The sequence below is a fragment of the Pyrus communis genome, chromosome 16 (assembly GCF_041283825.1).
Source record: "Pyrus communis isolate YQ-2024b chromosome 16, ASM4128382v1, whole genome shotgun sequence".
NCBI classification, from domain to species: Eukaryota; Viridiplantae; Streptophyta; class Magnoliopsida; order Rosales; family Rosaceae; genus Pyrus; species Pyrus communis.
Window position 1 is genome coordinate 7,528,388 of NC_142580.1, and position 22,104 is coordinate 7,550,491.

The 22,104-nt window shown below is 36.2% G+C and overlaps 3 protein-coding genes across 3 annotated transcripts; 1 reads left to right on the forward strand and 2 right to left on the reverse strand.

Annotated features, from left to right (window-relative positions):
• The first annotated feature begins 655 nt into the window (after nt 1–655).
• Nucleotides 656–5,401, forward strand: LOC137732069 (uncharacterized protein At2g33490-like). The gene is made up of 11 exons (XM_068471366.2): nt 656–1,151; nt 1,370–1,442; nt 1,690–1,764; nt 1,936–1,997; nt 2,104–2,172; nt 2,363–2,391; nt 2,460–2,670; nt 2,757–3,002; nt 3,397–3,450; nt 3,954–4,941; nt 5,159–5,401. The coding sequence occupies exons 1-11, from the start codon at nt 1,038–1,040 to the stop codon at nt 5,167–5,169; spliced, it is 1,932 nt and encodes a 643-aa protein (XP_068327467.2). The 5' UTR covers nt 656–1,037; the 3' UTR covers nt 5,170–5,401.
• A 250-nt stretch (nt 5,402–5,651) lies between these two features.
• LOC137732070 (leucine-rich repeat protein 1) lies at nt 5,652–8,543 on the reverse strand. The gene is made up of 7 exons (XM_068471367.2): nt 8,239–8,543; nt 7,952–8,084; nt 7,484–7,555; nt 6,739–6,882; nt 6,493–6,564; nt 6,022–6,093; nt 5,652–5,911 (listed from the first exon to the last, which is right to left on the reverse strand). The coding sequence occupies exons 1-7, from the start codon at nt 8,315–8,317 to the stop codon at nt 5,830–5,832; spliced, it is 654 nt and encodes a 217-aa protein (XP_068327468.1). The 5' UTR covers nt 8,318–8,543; the 3' UTR covers nt 5,652–5,829.
• Nucleotides 8,544–15,441: 6,898 nt separating this feature from the next.
• LOC137731953 (zinc finger protein CONSTANS-LIKE 14) lies at nt 15,442–18,460 on the reverse strand. Its single transcript, XM_068471221.2, has 4 exons — nt 17,290–18,460; nt 16,509–16,709; nt 15,763–16,019; nt 15,442–15,684 (listed from the first exon to the last, which is right to left on the reverse strand). Exons 1-4 carry the CDS (start codon nt 18,175–18,177, stop codon nt 15,570–15,572), a joined length of 1,461 nt encoding a protein of 486 aa, XP_068327322.2. The 5' UTR covers nt 18,178–18,460; the 3' UTR covers nt 15,442–15,569.
• Nucleotides 18,461–22,104: the final 3,644 nt, after the last annotated feature.

Below are 22,104 nucleotides of genomic sequence, written 5' to 3' on the forward strand. Positions count from 1 at the left end.
GCACTGTAATCATTTATTTTCTTCACTATAATTTTAAATGTCTTAATAGTTTTAAAATGATTTTGTTTCCAAATTTTTTCTATTAATTGAATAATTTATCCAAAAAAAAGCCCAAAACTCATGGGTTGAATTAGACTTATCAAAATTGAAATTGAGACTGTTTTAGTAGGCATGTTAGAGGTAAATAGGTGTGTAAAAAGTGAAATATCCAAAACACCCTTGAATTTGAGGTTTCTTAAATGGAATGGGATGAAGTAAGACCAAGTCAGTTAAAAAATGATAGTTATAACAAATAAAATGACACAAAACGAAAATTTGAAAAGATAAATTGAGACTAAATGACAGTTTCACGGTTAGTCCAATTCATAAGTTAAGTTCGTATAATATCATGCATTAATAATTGAACGTTGGCGTGACAATTGAAATACATATAGGTATTTGATGATGATCGTAGAATGGTATAGTAGTCCCAAAAGTGCAAATCATCTTTCAACGAAAAAAAGAAGAAGCAACAAACGAAAAAGGAAGAAGCAACAACGAAGAAAGCGAAAGCGAAAGCGAACGCAAATGCTGACGCACGGACTCGGTAGGATTCGTACCGGTTTAATTATTCTTCCGTAGAAGAAGACGAGTCAACGGAAAGCCGGTCAACCTCGCATAATTTTCGGATTAGCAGTTAATTTATCGCCACCCCAAGAGAAATAGACCAACTTCTCTTCTTCTTCTTCATCTTTCCGTTGGTCCTAATTTCCTTAATTGACCAACAAATTATTCTAATTTTCACATTAATTAATTAATCATAACCCAATTACAATCGTGATGATGATGTAATAAAGCACTTAATAAACATTTCCCAATTTACTATTAATTTGCCAGATTAACATTTTAGCCTTCATTCGTATTAAACTCCTTCTTCTTCTTCTTCTTCTTCTTCCCATCGGCTGTTGAATTGAATTCGCGCATTTGCAGGAAAATCTCAGAGCTTTGGGAAGACTTGTGGGGTAATTTCAATTCCGTGAATTCAAGAGGAAGGGCAAATGAAAACCTCTCTCAGAAAGCTGCGAGGTTTCGCACTTCACAAGCACGATGCCAAGGACCGAAGTGATCTCCGGCCGCTGCCGCACTTGGACGAGCTCGCCCAGGCTTCCAAGGTACGCTGCCGTCCCCCTCCTCGTTCCTTACTCGGATATTTTACGACAACCCAAAACCAAAGCTTCCGACTTTACGACGCTCGATGCGTAAACCCCCAAATTTCATCAAATTTGGAATTGTACGGTTTGGAAGCAGGGCGGAGTTGGTTAGTTAGGTTTGAGAATTGGTGGTGGATCTGAGGGTTGACCTAATCTAAAAATTGGGTTTTTGATTGCAGGATATGTTCGATATGAGGGACTGCTATGATAGCTTACTTGCTGCAGCTGCCGCCACAGCTAATAGCGCTTATGGTATTTCCATTTCTGTTTTTTTCTTTGGTTTGTTTTTTGTTGGTATAAAATTATCATTTTTCTTAACTTATTTGTATGACTTGTACACTTTTATAATTCACATCAACTGTATTCTATATGAAACAACATTTATTAATTTTAGCTGATAATAATTGTTTCTGCATTCCTCCAATTGGGTTTCTAAATTTGATCATTAGAATGCTGATTTGATGAATAGTATTCTTATACATTTCCAATTTGTTTATAGAGTTTTCGGAGTCGCTGCGAGAAATGGGTTCTTTTCTTCTTCAGAAAACTGCACTAAATGATGATGAAGAAAGTGGTAAGATCAAAAGTTCCTTATGCGGATATTTCTGAGTTATCTTCAAGTAGTAAGCAAACCGTTGGACTTTGTTTCTCCCCTCTGGCATCCTGGTCACCTATAATGTTTGTCTGGTCTATCAAATTTGAGGAAAAGTAACAAACCCATTTTTACTTGTCAATTCTCTTGCAGGTTCAGTTCTACTGAAGCTAGGGAAACTGCAATATGAACTCCATAAACTTGTTGATAGCTATGTGAGGCTTTGTCGTTTTATGTATAAAAAAAATAAAAAAAAAAAAATTTAAGAAACCTTTCATTGAGTTTGCTTTACTAAAATTTTCATTGTTGTGCATACTGCAGCGCTCTCATATATTCCAGACAATTGCAGTTCCATCAGAATCTCTTCTGAATGAACTTCAAACAGTTGAGGTGTGTTTTCTTGGGCTCAATCATTTAATAAGCTCATACAAAGTGTTGTATATGCATTTCTATGCACAAATTCTGTACAAGTGTATCCAATCTATGATGTAATTAACAATTTTACACGGGTTATTGCTTCTGGGTGCACATATTATTCACATAATGTTAAGATGATGTTTGTTCCTTGATGTTGATGCAGGAGATGAAACTACAATGTGATGAAAAAAGGTATTCCAAACAATATTTGCAAATCTGTTTTTAGTTGAATGTGTTCTCATATGGCTTATGATCTACAGAGATGTATATGATTTTATGATAAAGAGATACAAAGAAAAAGGGAGGTCAAGAGGTGGTGGGAAAGGAGAAAGCTTTTCTATGCAGCAAATACAATTGGCTCGCGATGAATATGATGAGGAGGCAACATTATTTGTTTTCCGGTTGAAATCTCTGAAGCAAGGACAATCTCATAGTCTTCTCACGCAGGCAGCTCGCCATCATGCTGCTCAGGTTTTTATTTTTTGTTTCCTCCCATTTTTGTTGTTGTTCATCTTAGTTAAAGTGCTCTTACTCCTTTAGTTTTCCTCTTGAAACAGTTGTCCTTTTTCAAGAAAGCACTTAGGTCTGTTGAGTCAGTAGAGCCACATGTGAAATTGGTAACTGAGAAGAAGCATATTGATTACGAGTTCCATGGGCTAGATGATGAAGGGGATGGTGACAACGATGATGATGAGAGTGATGACAATGATAGCTTTGGTGTGAATGATGATGGAGAATTGAGCTTTGACCTTGAAAAACATGACCAAGATCAAGATGTTTCTACTTCAAGAAACTCAATGGAGGTATTACTCCAGTGGAATTTACTTATGCTAAACTGCATTTGTTCCCTTGAAAGGCATTTAAAATGGAATAAAAAATAGAGCTGGTAAATCCAGCTGCACATGCATACAACTCATAAGCAAGACATGGACATATGTTGTGCAAATAATGGTGTATTAACCAGATGAATATTGAAGGAAAGAGTATAAAGAATAACCAGAGTTTGATTTTTCTATTTGGTCTTTTGTCATGGCGAATGCTTCTATTGGTGTAAGCTAGAAAAATCTTATTCCGAACCACTTTGGTAGTTATTGTTGTGGACGTGGTGACCTTGTTGTCATGTTTTACTTTCAAGTTGCTGAAACATTTTGTCATGATTATTATGTTATTTTGACATAAAACGTATCTGTAATGCAGTTGGATCAGGCGGACATTACCTTTCCCAAAGTAGGACATGTAGAAGCTCTAAAGGTAAACATCTGCTCTGTTATCAATTCATCTATTCGCAAATATTTCAGGTTTGTGTCATCCACTTTGTAATGCACTTAAAATGCATGGTTGGATTGGGTTGGTCCCATAAAAAATAAGACTATAATTGGAATTAATCTATCATATCCTTTTGATTGATTGCATGAAGGTAAATTCCTGCAGTGGTATCTCTGTGCGGATAACTAGTTTTAGAAGTTCATGTATTTTTATCTAATCAACAGTGTCTTGGTTATATAACTTAAGGCTGTACTGTAATCCCCTACGGTTGTTGACTGGTTTGGTTCTTGCATGTTTTCAGCTCTGCCCATCAGATGCTAAATACACAACAGTCAAACTTCTGTTATGCAGTTGTAGAAACTGTTTAACTTTTTACTATGCTAAATTCCGATGTGGATGACTTTTTGTTTATTTATTTATCTTGAAAACGCTTCACATTTCTAATTTGTTGTAGCTTACATGTCTTGTATCGTTTTGCCTACTTCCAGGACAGACTCTGCAGGAATTCATTTTCATGTAAGCGTAGGGGAGTCAGCCAATCAGCTCCGCTCTTTGCTGAAACTAATTTAGATCGAGCTGAAAAAATGAGACACAGGCAGCCATCATTCTCACAGAAGTTCCACTCATATGTACTACCAACACCAATTGATAAGAAACCAATTTCTACTGGATCAGGTATGCCAGTGCCCCACACTGTACAGACAACTTTAAGTGAGCGAACACACAATTTGTGGCATTCGTCACCCTTGAAACCAGGGAATGAAAAGACGGGAGAGAAGAAAGTTGCTGGAACCAATTTTATAAATGTGCCGTCGGTACTCAAAGAGAGCAACAATAATATTGCACCTTATCGATTACCCCCTCCTCTCCCAGGTCAGGTTGTGTTTTCGGGGCAGGATCCACTGGTTGCTTCTGACTTAAAAAAAATGAAAAGGCAAGCATTCTCAGGTCCATTGACAAGTGAGCCATGGGCTTCCAAACCTACCCCCTCGTTCCAGCACCAAATGTTTTCTGGACCTATTTTGCCCAATCCAGGGTCTCAACCTCTGTCAACTTCACCTAAAGTGTCTCCAAATACTTCGCCTACTTTTATGTCCTCTCCTAAAATAAGTGAACTTCATGAGCTTCCTAGGCCACCGGTTGCCTCCAAGGCTTCAAGACGTGTGGGTTTAGTTGGTTATTCAGCTCCCTTGGTGCCCAGACGACAAATGCAATCAACAACAAATAAACCAGTGGTGTCACCAAAAGCAGCTCCTCTGCCAAAACCTCCTCGGCTCCTTCCTCGTAGTTACTCTATACCTACAAGGGATCATACAGCAGGGGAGTTCCATGTAACTGAACCACAGGAAGCTTCCCCTACCCCCGTTCCTGAAATGCCAGACAATTCACCTCCTTTGACTCCAATAACCTTACCTAACACAGCTAACCCACTGTCACCCAGCTCTGAGATTGTCACGCGGGCTGTTCAATTCAGAGGTAATTTGAACATTCTTACACCCTTTCTTTTTTATGCCGCCAAATATGAACGTTGAGGTGGTGTTCTATTAGACTAACGCTATTATGCACTTCATGACTGAAAAGCAACTTCTGGGACTAAATATTTATCAATTTATCATGCACCTTGTTCTTCAATTACTGTTGTTGTGGCACCGAATTACTTGTTTCTAAGTCGAAACATATTCGTTGAATGCAGGCGGAGACTGATTAAATTCACCGGCGGCGACATTTGTTTCTAACTAGGCAACAAACTGTTGTGGGGAGGTTCAAAAGATTGCGTTCTCTTCCACATCTAGAGGTGCACGGATGTAAATATAACTTTATTGATGATATTTGTTGATTTGTCAGTTTTAGTAGCTATTTGCACAGATGTAAATATATCTGAGGAATTTTGTAATTCATCCCCAGCAATCAAGTGTTTACTCATTTTTTTATGTAATCGTAGATTGGGAATTCTTTTATATAATCGTAGGTTCAGAATGATCATGCATTTTGGCAACAAATAGGGGTGATAATTTCGGACGAGACTAACACGATTAACAATAGGGGTGAGAATTCCGGACATGACTAACATGATTAACACTTTCATTTTTCGACGGGTAAAAGATACCCATCGACAGAAGTAACCAGGCTCAAATTGAACCATTTCCACAAGCAACCAGGCTCAAATGGAGAATTTCTGTGCTGAATTAGTGTGAAGACTCTCTTGATGTAGTAATTAAGTTGTAGTAATCACATTGATTAGTGAAACACAAAAACCCTTCCCATAGATTAACGGATTATCTAAATACAAGTGGAGATTCCCAATTGCTAAATGGCAACCCTTTGTTGCCTTTTGGGTAGCAGTAGTAGTGGTGGCGGCACACATCATTTGCAGCTTCCTCTGGTACTATCATATCTCACAAATCCCATTAGTTCTGGCCCTTCCAATCTTGGGTTATTCTTGAAACTGCACCCAAACAAACAGTAAAGACACAAAACCCACTAAGAATCCAGCCTCCAAAGTCCAAACAAACAAAGAAAAATAAAGGTTATTAATTATGTTTGTGTGTTAGTCACCTTTCTTCAGAGAAATTGGAGAAGGAGCCTGTGGTTGGGAAAGTACCACACAAATCGTTGTTGGATACATCACTGCACAAATCATTTAATTTAATGTTAACCCTAATGAGGTTAGAAGGAGAAGGAAAGGAGAAAGGATCCTCGCCGGATCCTCTTTGTGAGGATCCGGGGATCCTCTTTGTGAGGATCCGGGGATCCTCTTTGTGAGGATCCGGGGATCCTCTTTGTGAGGATCCGGAGATCCTCTAATCATATTCGTTCATCGTGTATCGTGCGGTTAGTTTTCGTCAAGTACTGTTTTTATTTAATTTTAAATAAAAAATTTACAATAATTTTTGACCGCACGATTTGCGATGAAGAGATGTGATTTGAGAATCTTCGAAATCCTCACAAAGAGGATCCGGCCAGGATCCTCTCTCGAAGGAAAGTAATGAAAGGTTAATGTGGGGAATGCATGGAGAAATGACTCACAGTATCTTGAGGCTTTGAAGTTTGGTAAGCTCTCTAGGTATGCTTCCAGCCAATCTGTTACCATTCAGTCTCCTGCATGCAACTTACTTACATGAGCCACTAAGCAAAGGGTATCTTTTGATATAGAAAGTCGTCCATGTACGAGTGGGTAGATTCCAGCCGTTGATCAATGGCTGAAATAACATAAATGAACACTTGCGCATGGACGACTGACCAGTGCATTGTCTCAGATAAATTATTGCTTACAAGAATTTAAGATTGGAGAGGTTGGATAGGGAGGGTGGGATGGACCCAGAGAAGTTATTGTGGTAGAGATCCAAGCTCACAAGGCTCTTCAATCCTCCAAGTTGTTTTGGTATAGATCCCATCAAGTTGTTCATGTACAATTCCCTATAATACATACAACAGACACACACCAACCAATACTTCCTATCAGTCACTAAAACTAAATGCTCTCGCTGATCACAAAATACAGGAAAATCTAGAAATATATCATTAAATTCCAAAATTAATGGTGCATGATGATGGTCCATAATCCGACGGTGATGGACTGTCTGGCTGGTGGGGTTGGTGACATTGATAATTTATTCGGAAAGAGATTATTTCCTGATCTCTTCCACCAATGTCCCAGATCAAGTGATTCGAGTCTTTAAAATTTGATCCAACGGTTAAAATTATTATAACTTTTAAAATGGTCTCTGCTTTTAATCGTTTGATCAAATTTTAAAAATTTGAATCACTTGATCCGAAGATCTTGGTGGAATAGATCCGGAGAGGATCTCTTAAATTCCACCTCATATCGATTGAAGTTTTTTTATGAATCAATAAAACCTTCACCAGGTCCACACTACAGAGTCCAGACCGACTCACTTCCAAAGAAACAAGAAAAGTAAGAAAAACGAAAGGGAGCTACTATCGACACTTGGAAGAATGCATGGCGATTTTTTTTCGAACGCTAATAACGAGTATCGAATAAAATTGCGAGACTCACAGGTACTGAAGGCGCTCGAGCCTCCCCAACTCGGGTACAAGATTGCCCGACAGGTTTGCATTTCCAAGGTCTCTGCAACACATTATTTTAAGCACTAATTACTTCATCTGTATAGAAATACATGATTAAGTTTAAAATACAAACAAAAATTGCAACCCAAGCAAAAAAATTAAATAACCAAGAAATTAAGCTTAATAGGTTCATGATAATTTGCGTTCAAACCAACATAATTTAAAAAAAAAAATTTAAATAAATAAATAAATAATAAAAAGATGAAAAAAGCAACAACCTAGCTCATTAATGTAAAACAAGTAGAAATCCTTAGAGAATCTAACAAGCAGATAAAAGTACACAACATATCTAAGCCAAAACTATAATTACCAAAAAGTAAAAATAAAGAAAAACTTGAATCAAATTTTACAAAAAATTGGAAAAAATAAAATAGAAGAAAGGGAGTAGATGAATTACAGTCGAGTAACCCGATTGTCGCCGTCGCAGGTGACATGAAACCAAGTGCAGGGATCAACCAAGGTCGGATCCCAGCTCTGCAGAACACTGTTCGGATCCTTCACAGCTTGTCTCAAAGCATACAAGGCATCTCCTGATTATTCCATTACAAACATTACAAGGGTTTTAACACATTAATTAATTGGAGTTAACATAATATATATACTGAATATATAGTCTAAAAACATGTGTTTAAGAAAGTGATTAACTAATAAACTTAAACAGTTAAACTTGTTTTGCATGTTTACCTTCTAGGTTTGCAGTTGCGGGTGACAGTAGAACAAGGGCAGCAGCAACAAGATGAAGCAGCAAAACCCAGATCGCCATTTGCAACAGAGAAGCTTACTATTTGAGAGTTGGGGTTGAAACTTAAAAGCTGAGCTTACTGGACCTAAAAAGATTCAGAGAGATTTCTGATTTATGGGAGAGTGAGTTTTTACTTCTTCCTCCAAAGCACAAAGCAAGGAATCAAAATTTGGTGGGGGAATTTATAGAGCCCATAAAAAGGAGAAAGTTTCCGTTAAGAAGGTGAGATTTTTCATGTGTCTTAAATACCGACGGTATGCTATATGTTATTATATATAATTAGATTAATGATTAAAAAATTTATTTTTTCAATTGTATAATAATATATGGTGTACCATTTCATGTTCCGGCACAGATCATTATACAATTGAAGAAAAAAAATTCAAATATTCCTCTAATTATATAATAACATATGGTGTTTAGTACCGTGCTTGAGTCAGATTGAAAAATATCTCTTCTTTGTGCAAGGAAAAGTAATTACCAAAGCTTTAGTAGCGTGGGACTTTGTATGGTTTTCTCTTTTTTATTCTATATCTTTATATATAAAGCCAATGGCTCAATAAACAGTGTTTTTTTAGTGTTACAAGCTTCATTTAAAAGAATTGGATAAAAATGTCCTTCAAACAAAAAACTTCAAAAGCAATCCAAAATAATGCATCAAATGTGACATGAGTATTTTCATCATTTCAACACTATTTTTTTTAATAAATAAATTTTTTTGTACATTTTTTTTTAAAATTTTTTATTTAAATAATTAGTACCTCATAATAGACTAATAATAATGTGATTCAATCAGTTGTTTATTAAATATTATTTTCTCTATTTTTAAACACTTTCAAAATATCTTAAGAGGCGTGTAATGCCGGTTATAATAAAGGTCTTTCACACGCGAATAATAATGTGATTAAATTAGTTGTCAAATGAATTTTTTTTTTAAACAAACGATATTATCTACAGTAAGGGGAAGGGGGTGGACTTAGCCTCACCATAGGCTAGCAATAATGTGATTCAATTAGTTGTTTATTAAATATTATTTTCCCTATTCTTAATATAAATTCAATAGTGAGATCGATTTTATTAGGTGGATTCAGCTGCTTTAATTGGTTTATAAGGAGTTTCTTTTAGCATGATCTAAAATTATTCATTTCCTTCAAATATTTGACTTTCCTTTTATCAATTTACGTATATAAATACATTTAAAACGTGCAAATCACGTATATCATACAATGATTTAAAAAATACCTTCGCATGAAGGTTAGTATTTATATTCTTGCTCGTATTGTTCATTAGATACCCCTATCTTTTTCTCAAGACGACAAATCTGCCCATCTCATTTTTCCTTTTATGTTTTGTTTTGGAGCTAACCTTTTGTCTCATTCCATTTGCCACAATTTGCAATCGAAATTGATCCCGAATTTCTAATTTTCTATAATCACGTGTTGTAAGTCGCATAATTTTCTAATTCAAGTGCTTCTTCGAACAAAAAAGTGATATATGTAATTTTGAAAATATTGCTTATACTACAGATGACAAGGGACTATTGATCTAGTGGTAGTTGTTTATAGTTACTTAGAGAAAATTTGGGTTCTACTTATCCAGATGTAAGGGATTCTGAGTTTTGATACGTACCTCATTTTATGGGTGACTTTAGTGTGGTGGCACAACCAAAAACGTATGTTAAATCTAATTTAATTTTTTCAAACTATTTTTCCTACATGTTTTATTTATTTGTAACATTTGAATTGAATAAACCAAAGTAGTATAAAAAAACACTAAAAAACGAATGTGGCATAAGAAAAAAGGAGTGTCCTGAAATGATTTTGTTCCATTCGGACCATTCCCTCCCAATGTGTTCAATTTAATTTTCTATTTTTTTTTTTATGTGTGAAACCTGACGATAAAAATGGACAGGGTAGAGGTTTGCGTGCATGGCAGCTTTGAAAAGAGAGATGGGTGGGAGAATCCAGACATATCTTTGAACCTCTGTCGGAACCAAACACAAGACTTAACACTTGTGGGACGGACTCACACAACAAAACTGCAGGGACGTCCCCATAAAGTTAAAAAAAATGTCTACAGTGGTGCAGTGCGTAAGTATTGAAGGATGATGATGTATCAATATCATGTAAGATTACTGATGCCGCAACAGAAGGAGACTTGTTAGAAACTGATGCTTTGGTCTTTGTTTTATTCCCCAAGGTTAAAGCATAGATAGGGACAATTATAAAGAGCATACATATAAGCATTGGGGAATAATGCAACTTGGAAATCTGTGGTGGTCGGGAATACCTCTATACAGAGACTATGCTTAATTTATTATTGTACACAGTAGGCATATATAGTACAGATTTGGATGAATATAAGTACATATTTTATACCCACATTCGGCATTGAGAGGCCTGCTTTTAAAGGAACATAGTTCCATTAGCACTACCAAAGTCAACCAAATTGCACCAAGCAAAGTTCTTGACCTCGGTTTATTTTCAAATTTAGAAGAAGCTGTTTCGATTCTCAAGTATGCAAAAGGTGTTAAGAATAATGTGACTGTAAACAACTTAAAGAAAGAGGTACAATGAAAATTGATTTGCAAAATTTTGATTCATTGCAATCAAGAAAGAGATACATACTATGACAGATTTCATTCATTATCACGGATATTTGACATTTATATATTGGAACGAATTCCACATTACACAATTAATCACATATTTAGAGAAGCCAATATGACCGCCGATTCTTTTGCTCTTGACACATAACAATAGTCAGTCTTGTATTTGATTTGCTAATTTTTCTCATATTAATAATTTTTAAGTTACTTTTTGATAATTTTGGAAATAGAATCCTCTACGTATTCTATGTGTAAGTTTTTTATCTTTCAAAAAACAAAGAAAACTGATTGTAAATTGTGATTCTTATATATTCTATTAACTGAAATGAAAGGAGAATACTGCATAATGCATGTTGACAAGATATCAGTATAATTTTTTTTATTATTATTAAAAGCGATATCCTAACCATTGATATGATCGGCCACATGCAAGACATCAACATATGAAAATACTACATCTTGCAAAAGTCGACATAACACATAAATATGCATAGACGGAAGACCCTATAGAAACCCTAATTGGTGACCCCAAAAAAATGAGAAACCCTAATTGCAACGATGGTTATACAACAGGTCGACCGTAGAGAAACCCTAATTGCTAATTATTCTAACAATATTGACAATATTGATGATTGAGCTTTGAGCCAATATTCACTGTTAGAGAAAGAACCCATATATACTTACAATCCAAGTTTTCGGTTCATTTATGTGATCACAAATACACAATCGGCAGTCATTTGTTTTGGAGTAAGTAATTATATATGGAGTATCTGGTCCACTCTGCATCTAAGAATTATTACAAAGGTGTGGTGATTGTTGTAGGCATGCATGTGAAACTCGTCTTTTAATGTAATGGCTAGTGTGATAATATTAATAGGGGTCCATCTTCTAGTTTAAATTAAGAAGTCTTTTCTTAGAACTTTTTAGTATGATTTGGAGTATAGTACATATCAAAATTCTCATAAACATTGATTTTTTTTATAGCAAAGATTCAATAATCGAAAACACCAACAGCTTAAAATTCCAATGGATACTATACTTCGGAGAATATTATAACTTTCGGTCTTATTCTATCTTCATGATGAGTCCCTGACTTTTCTTTTGGTTGATCCACGACAACATGTGCATGTGTGTTTAGTAGGGTTCCATTCATTACATGCACATAGAGTAATATAGAGATGGGTGGGTGAGAGTGGGACAAGGCAAAGACCTTCTTGTATAATAGACATTAGACATGATTCATGCATGGTCACTTCCTTCTCCTTAAAAGAAGTGACTTGACCAACCGAAAAGCACTTAAATCGCAAATCTTCCCCACTTTATTTTTTCACTTCATCATAGAATTGGAGAAAGGTGGAACAAAGTAACAAACTATAAAAAAGCCATCCACTTAATCTTCTTCAAACGGAAAAAGCTTTCTATATATATGGACAATTGAGTGTATAATCACTACCTCACGAGTTTTGAATTGTCACAAAGTTTCCCCCCATTGTCCCCGGTGATTTTGCGAGACTCATGAATTAAGATAGGATTTGGTTTTACTGATCTTGCGAATCACATTTATAAATATAATTCAAATAATAAATTTAATATATGTGAAATTCACATATTAAAATTTTCATCAGCAGCAAATAAGATTCAAATAGTAGTAGTCATTCAAATAAGTCTGTAATTTATCAACGCGATTCAAAAGTAAAGAGAGAGAGGATCCTTGCCAATTTCTTTTTGTGAGCATCCCGCAGATCTTCCGATCATATTCGTTCATCGTATATCGTGTGGTCAGTGTTTGTTAGGTATTGTTTATATTCAATTTTAAATAAAAAAACTTTACAATGATTTCTAACCGTATGATGTACGATGAACGTATGTGATTGGAGGATCCTCAAGATCCTAACAAAGAAGATCCGGAGAGGATCATCCTAGAAGTAAAGATACGCGTTTGGCAGTAGGGATTTGATTTTTGAGATTGAGGTGGAGGGTCATGATCATGATGCATGATACAATTGATTAGTTAAATTGAAAAGAAGGAAGAAGAACAACAAAAAGTATCTTTATAATAGTTTTGAATAATGCATCATATTTGACTGAGTGACATGCTAATGAAAAAGGCAAACAGTTTCCCGCTGCTTTTGACCTTCCCTACTCAAAATTTGATTTGTAGTTTTGTACTTTATTTGCTTTAGATTATAATGCTTGCTTGATCATCCAAAGTCACCTTTGCTAGTTGTCTATGGGGTCTCTTTAGTTCACATTTCAGAATGAAAATAAAACAAAGCAAAACAGATTAAGGTCGATTTTTATTATTCATCAAGTTCACATCTTATGTCACATTTAGTGAAAAATGAATTTTCTTTTCTTTTTATTTTTATAATAAAAGAAACTAAGAATACACTATACAACACAACCAGTTCCAGCCATCACAATTATATTGATCTGCATTCACAACTCAAACTCACATAGTCAAACATGTATGTATTTTGGAGCTGCAACAGAAAAATGACCATTATATTATTGTCAATATAGTTACTGATATGTATAATCAAGGTTACACATACGATACATATAAGATTAAAAATCTGACCTAGAAGCCGATGAAGAAGCTATGAAACCATGATCTTCCAAAGCTGACGTTCTCCCCTCTATCAGTTTTTCAATCAACTAACAATAAGTTTTAGTCCAAGAATGAGTGGGATAATAAATAAATGCCACCTTTATATAGACAAACAATTCCTATGATTCTTCCATTAGAATCCTTGTAGGAAACCAACATTTGTCTCCTAGTTTTAATATCAATGAGTAATTTAGGATTCAATTTCAATTTTAATCGTATGTAAACTAGGACATCCAAACCTCTTCCAATACGACTGATCTAAACTAATTTGAACTCAAACCTAGTTCAATAAGACCTTTCTAAATAACATAGGCTTAAGTTTATTGGGCTTTCGGAATCCCAAGTTTCATGTTGGTATTCTAACTCGCCATCTTCGTTTATTTCCGAGCTTTACGATATTGTATTATTCTTGTAATTGTAGTCCCATTAATACATGCCAATAAAGAAGAAGAAAAGAGTAAGGAGCAGATCAAACTGACTCAGCTATAGAATTTAAACTAAGATCAATAAAAAATAACTTCGTAGTAATAAGATACGTAGTAATTTGTTTGATTACTTGTTACCAAAACTTCCAAGGGAGGCTAATTAGTGGAAGGAATTTGCAGCAATAGCAAGGTGTTGAGTTCAATGTCAATAAAACCACTTACACCCTTGTAACACGGTACCAGCTGCATGGATTTGGCGACGTTGGATTCCAGTCCTGGAGGACATTTTTTGGGTCGGCTAACTTCATTTTCCAGACATTAGAGCATACCTTCCGAGTTGCAACCCACTGATGCAATGGCTACTGCAACCGCAAGTAGAAAACCAAGCCAACCTGGAAAACACATCAGTTATACAAAATGATAGAATCTAAGCGGTAATCAAAGTAGAGCTTGAATTGTTCCTTTTATAGAGGAACTGGGATTTCATACGTAAGATAAACCAGCATTGACATTGATAATTTAGTATATATAGATGGGGATCCCTTAAGGACACCGGTGTTGTTGGGATTATGAAATTGGCGACCACTGGAATGCATCAGGAATTAAGGTTGACGGGAGGAAAAGTCCACAGTCATCTCTCAAAAGTTTAGGGAACACATCGCACATCACATGTCGTTATTTCTTTCGACTTTTTCAATTGGCATCGAATAATAAATTTGAGGTACTGCCATCACCTCGAGATCCCTATTGATGAGTTAATGTACAATGATGTATAAGACCATAAACCAGTAAAAGAATCAGAGAAACTGCAACTAAAATGCATAGATATATTATTTATGCATTTTGTATTCTTTTCTCTTTTCTTTTTTTTTTATTTTTCTTTTTTATTTTTTTTTCATTTAGTGGTAACTGCAAATCATATATAGCAAACACAAAAAAAAAAAAAAAAAAAAAAAAAGAGAGCAGCCGATTATTGATGAAAAATGCTCATTTTCATAGAAAACGAGGAGAGACGTTACAGACGTACATAAAACAAGATTGCAAGGTGATGATATCCTTTACATAACACAGTCGCCATGTTTTTTAACTTCCCCAACTGGCGACCCACAATATGTTTTGAACACCTCAACCTCAGGTCCCCGTTTTATTTAAGTCTTAGAAAACGAAATATCAAATAATTCTGAAATAATACATTGTGAGTCGAAGCCGGCACCCCGTAGATATAAACTGTAAACCAATAAAAAAAATAGAGAAAATTGTGACCAAAATGTGTAAGATATGGTAAAAATTCCGAGGGTGTTTACTAGTTCAATGGAAGTTTCTTTGTCTTTAGAATGACAACTTGGGTTGTCTTCTCTTTCGATTCCTTGGCAAGAATCAAAGTGTTGATTTTGTAGAAAGTACTGTTTTATTGGATAGCTTTGATTCTTTTCCACCTATTGTCTTTGTTCTGGGAGAGCAGCGGAGCTGTTTATATGCAGGCATACACGTCGCAGACAAATAGACAGAACAAACACATAGTATTTGATCTCATGGAGTTAACGAGTGCATAATTATACATTTGCCTTGCGACGAAAGTAACAAATATTTACAAACAAAGAGCTAGGAGAAGCCTAAGTCGACATGGATCTAACCATCGGGAGCCTCGGGAGCCTCGGTAGTAGCCTTCACAAATCGACCCTTGACTCGCTTCCTAGTATCAGCTCTTGCCTTCCTTGACTCGTACCTTATGTGCTTCTCATATCTGTTCACAAAAATGGCACAAGTCCTGTTATACAGTGATGGGAAGGGTTAAGTAGAAGAAGATAAAAAGGAAATGTACCTTCGGGTTTTCTTCTTCTCTTTGTAACGAAGCATGGCGTTGCCTCTGTTTTGTGCAAGCAACTCCATGTCCGTCTTTGTTCCTACTGTTCTCAGACTGTCACCCTTCATAACAAATGATTGTTCCATAAAATTGATGTCGGTAGAGGAACCAGAACATTTGTCTTCGCCAAATACCGACCCTGATGATGGCTGTCCAATAGGGACGTTGCTGCTTGCGGATGTTGCTGGACCCTGATGATGGCCGTCAAAATTCAACTGCAGCCCTCACAATTAAAGAACCAAAGTTTACATACAAGAAGTTACGCATAAATTCTTCAATATCAATGTCTAAAATATGCGAGTTCCAATCATCAAAAGACAACTTGCAAAGTTTAACACTCATAAAGACTTTTGTTTACAGTATTGACCATTTTGTGCCATTCAGTAATAGAACATTGGTTCATTACTTGCTACATAAAGATTTTGAATTTCTAGTTAGATTGCATAAAAAGCAAGAGGGATTACCACATATGGAACTTATACATCTCTAAAACAAAAGTGAGGTTTAAATCACATACAGGGGGTTCTAGAGTGTATTGATTTCATAACATTTTCCAACAACAACCACTACATATAGAAAGCTGTCGAGATTGATTGGAGTACGAAATACTTGAACATGACAAAAGGTTCCGTATGAGGACAGTATGGTATTGATGTATTTACAATGCCTCAGTGAACAAACAAATGAATACAGAAAGGACTTACATTGAATTTTATGTCCTCATGTCCAATAGGGCAGTTCACCTGGTACATATCTCTGAACATTTTTGTATCAGTCAATGATGTTTCTTTCACAAGTTCGCTAAAATTCTTAATCATAAATCCTGAATCGTTTGAACCATATGTGACTTCCAGTGGACCTGACTCTTCATGATCCCTCAACCGTCCTAAATTAAAATCCCATATCTGCGAGCCAGTAGCAAGTTAGCGTGACTATCATAGTCGCACACATATCTTATTGTAATGGGGAACTTACTATTAATGCTAATCCATTAGTTATGCAAAGCCTTCACAATTAAAGACAAGATACTATAGCATATAAGACCCTTAATACTGGAAAAGAATTCAGTCCTATCAAAGCCAAAAGATAACTTGCAGAGGAAGTAAACAAAAACAAATTGGGAACCACAAGAGGAACAAGTTCACAACTGAAATCTCATCGACGAAAGGAACTAATTTCTTTGCTCTTTGCTCTCATATTCCACTATATGAAGTTCTAGAGTTAGGTGTAGACAGATAGTGGAACTAGTAAGAGTGAGAGTTGTTCAATATAAAAGGAAGGAGTGCGATAAGCTAGAAGAGAAACGCAAACACAGATTAAATATGCACAGGTGAAATCTCGGTTAAACCTTGCTTCCATTGTCTTGTAAGATTGAAATCTCGATTAATTATGTAGATTCGTTATCGATGTGTTTTGACTAAAGCTCAATTCAGGAATTAAGTTCAATTGACATCAAACAAACTAAAAGCAAATTCAGGATGATACCTGAGTGTTGTGTCCATGGGGATTGCTATCCCACAACATGTCACCGTCACGGTTCTCTTCCGGCATCATGAGCAGAGTCGTAAAGGGTGTTTGCTGCTGCAACACTGGCTGCGGAGCAGCAGCTGGAGCTACAACCCCGTCAACACCTCCATTCTCATTCCTCACATCAATTGAAGCATGCCCTTCCATATTCTCACTCCCATTCTCCTCCTGCCAACCATTCCTTGCTGGCGTACCTGGCACCAAATTCTCAGCACCACCGCTTCCACTGCCACCTCCACCTCCACCATCCAAGTCTCTCTTAAACAACTCCAGCAGCTGCTTCTGTATCCCGTGCTTTTGTTTCCCGCCTATGCCCCCACTATTCTGTCTCTTCATTTCACCAGTCGGGTAAACGACGCAGTTCTGGTTGCGATTGGGCACCATCAAGTCCTGCAGTCCAAACCCGTTCCAAGACGAATCCATGGACGGAAAACCCATATCCCAGTTCTGGGACTGCAGGTCGGGTCGAGCCGGCAGAGTCTTGTCCTGGAGATCCAGACCCAAAAGAGAGGCGAGCTCGAGCGCCGAGGGGCAGCCGGAGAATCCCTCGAGACGGGTGCGATCGTGCGCCGCGGAGACAGAGCAGCTACCGTGGGCGTCCCAATCGCACTCCTGGCAGAGAACGAGGTTGTCGGTGGAGCAGCGGACTGAGACGGCCTCCGAGGCGCAATTATCACAGATCAGAGAGCGCTCGTGCTTCCGGGAGAGCAAGTTAGCGGAGTGGACGAGTTGGTCGCAGAACAAACAGAGCTTGGCGGAGTCTGCCCGGCAGTAGAGAACCGCCGGCTGGTCGCTGCAGAAATCGCAGGACACCCCTTCTACACCTCCAGATTTGGGGCTCACCATTTCTATATCCCTAATTTCCCACCTACCGGTATCAAACTACTCCAAAATTTGCAGAAAAATTCAGAGTTTCAAACTTTGAGAGAGATTTTCTCAAAATTCAAGGAGCAGAATGAATTATGAGAGCAAAAAATGACTAAATGGAGTGTCTGTTTTTCCATTTAGGCTTCGGATCGCGATGCGGATATTTTTTTTACTATTTTATTTGTTGTTTAAACGGAAATGGATGGAAATAGGAAGTGGATCGTACGAGTATGAGTAATAGCAAATCTTTTTTACTATCTATGGGGAGGTTGCTGACATGCTCTGTTATTATTAAAAGGCCTCCGGGAAAAAAACTATCTTAGAGATGGAGCCCATTCGAATAAACTGGTGATAACATCGCTATCGTCGACCTTTTTGCTGCGCTGTCATCTACATTGGCATGTTAATTATTGTTAAATTTCTCTTTTGGTAAATTTTGTTTGCACCGTCTTGAAATTTTTTTTTCTTGGTCAATGGGATTTTTAAAGACAAAGTCGAAAAGAACATAATATAGAGACTCCGATGACGAAGGTGGGCAAATAACAACTGCTTTATAAATGGGACATGTACAAATGAGACTCTATTTATGCATTCAACGTATGAGTAAAGATTCTCATCTATACTAGAATGTGTTTTAACGTAAGAGTTAAGATCACACAAAAAGACCTAAAAGTGACCATACAGAAAGACCAAAAAATTCTAAATGAAAATTTACCTGCCGCCTCCTCGCCCGCATAATTGGTGGCAACGACCAGCAAACATAAATCAAAAAAAAAAAATCTCTGTAGAAAGCAAAACTCAAGCTTATTCGTCTCAACGCCAGTGAAAATAAGCCATATCTGTAGAGCAAAATAAATAATGCCCATTCCAATTGTCACAATTCCGGTCCTTAACTGAAAACAAACACATAATTGGCATCTAAATGCTCAAATCCAAGCTAAAATGAAAAAATTCAAGTGGTGAAACACCAAGTCAAGGAGACCCCAGACATTTGTAAGGGTGACAACATATAGTTGCCTTAATCAAAGAGAACCATGGATAAAGCAGCGAATTAGTGTTGAAATGAGATCCGTCAAATCTGAAGGGGATGTCAGTGATGGATGTAAGTGGTTGGAGGATTGATTTGAAATTATGGGAGAGTTTGAGCGAAAGGCCCCAAATCATGGCGCAAAAGTCCCAAATCAAAGGTTTAATACCTTGAACAATGAGTAAATTGCCTGGAGATAGAGCTCCATCCACACCACCTATAAAAGGTGGGTTGGTCCACCGTTCCTTGACGGGAATTTGGGCCAATACGATAAAATAAGTCTTTCACGCTATATTCAATGATTTGTTTGATATACTATTATTTTAACATTCTTGTTTGATTTAAGTTTTTCTCTTGATAAAATTTGAACATTTTGATCCTTGTGTTTTGAAATTTAGCGAAAAGAACTCCTAAACTTCGAGAGAAAATAAAATCTTAAACTTATCAAGCCTTAATCACCAACACCGTCTCCTCACTTGCAAATAGAAGGTTTTAAGTTCAACTGTTGTATAATAAGTTTGATATCCAATTATTGTGAATTCAACATTAGTGTAAACTGTAGCAATGGTTCTTCAACTTTAATTCAATTGAAGCAATGGTCTTTCAACTAAAAATTCATTACCATTGGTCCCTCAACTCAACAAAACGTGCAACTATGGTCTTTTTCGCCAACTCTATTAAAACTTCTATCAAAATGAGTCATGTGTCATTCATGTGAGGCTAAATCAAGGGGCAAAGAGGAAAAGTCAAATAAGAAAAATTATATCAATGGTCCCTCAACTTTAATTCAACTAGAGAAATGATCCCTAAACTTTAACCCAATTGGAGCAATAATCTCTCACCTTTAACCCAATTGTAGCAATAGTCCTTCCAACATAACTTATTTTGACAAAATTCTGACAGAGTTGACGAAAATAACTATATTTACATGTTTTGATGAGTTGAAGAACCAATAATAATGAATTTTTAATTCATATACAATTGCTACAATTTACTATAATAATGAATTTTTAGTTCATATACAATTGCTACAATTTACTATGTAACATTATGTGCCTAGATTACTTCTCCAACCTTCACAGTACATAGAATATCAAGGGTGAGCTATGTAAGGACCTGTGGAGGCACGTGCCCCCACTGCATTTGTTGCCATCATGTGCCCCAACTGCATTTTTTTGTCATCACATTGTGTTTATCTTATGTTACCTAAGTACCCTTAAGTAACATCAACACTTTCACGAGCTAACTATGTTATCCTATTGAAAAGGAGAAATTAAAAAAAAAAAAAAAACACTACGTTCTCCTATATTTTTGCACGATATTCTAACGCCAAACATGTAAGGGTAATATTTAGGAGTTCAATTTTAAAATTAAATTGTGTAAATCAAACAATATGATTGTTGATAATTGAATTATAAATTAAGTGTCGATTAACATACTTATTTTTTATTAGTGGCATGTTATTTATTTACACATCATATTGAGTACTTAATAATATTGTACATTTTCACATCATCTCTTTATTTATGTAACTCTATGTGTATTTGCCTTGCAAAATCTTAGCTCTTGTTTTTTAGAGTTGTAATTATAGAGGGCAAAATAGCTCACGCACACAAATTGATGAGCAAATAATACGTCCATTAGTCTTCCACTCTTCTGTAAAAGAGTAACTGTAAATTTGATAGTTTGAGTGATTGAGAAAAAAATAATCATAAAGTTGTGAGAATTATACACGTACGTGTTGTTTTTATCAAATCTAAAAACACAAAAATCAAATTGTGCCTAACCACAAAAATGTTTAGCAGTAAATTGTTTAATGGGAAAAGTATTTTCCATTAATTGAAAAATAACAAGTTTATAGAGTGTATATATATACTCAGCTTGCTGCACACACTTGTGCTAACAACAGATCATAACCATCTAACTGCCTATTGACAGTTGTAACAAATCTAATAGATTACAATACAAGCTAAGTTTTATCTTTTACGTTTTGATCCTTAATATGCCCCCTCAAACTGAATTGAGATATCCAAAGAGAAAGTTTGCTTCTGAGAAGGAGAAATATGGGCTTTGGCAAGGATTTTGTATAGACATCATCAATTTGATCCTGAGAACAGATAAACTGCACTGATATGGCTTTGGAAAGAACTTGCTCTCGGATATAGTGATAGGATATAGTGATAGTCAATTTCAACATGCTTCGTTTTTGCACGAAAGACTGGATTTTTAGCTAAGGAAATTGTAGAGATGTTATCACATCATAGTTGTGGAGGTGCTGGAAAAGTCAAACCAATATCAAATAACAACTTACAAATCCAGGTGATTTCTGCAGCTGTATTTGCCAATGATCTGTACTCAGCTTCTGTAAATGATCTAGCCACTGTTGGGTACTTTTTAGCACTCCAACTAAGGAGATAATTACCCAAGTATATACATAAACCACTGGTACTTCTTCGATCAATAGAACACCATGCCCAGTCAGCATCAGAATAAGCATGAATACTGAGAGATTTGGCATTCAAGAAACCAAAACCTAAGTCAAGAGAGCCTTTGAGATATCGCAGAATTCTTTTGACTGCTTGGAGGTGTGATTGTCTTGGACTGTGTATAAATTGACACACAAGGTTTACTGCAAATGAAAGATCAAGCCTAGTCCAAGTCAAATATTGCAAACCACCAACTAAATACTCAGTATGATAAGAGAGTAATGGAGATGAGTGATCCAATTTTAAGGTGCTCAAAGGTGTGGCGGAGGGCTTAGCATCATCCATTTTGGCTTTTTGCAGAAAATTGAGTATGTACTTTGTTTGAGATAGAAGAATCCATTTGGAATACCTCTTGACCTTAAGTCCAAGAAAGTAGTGCAAGGGGCCAAAATC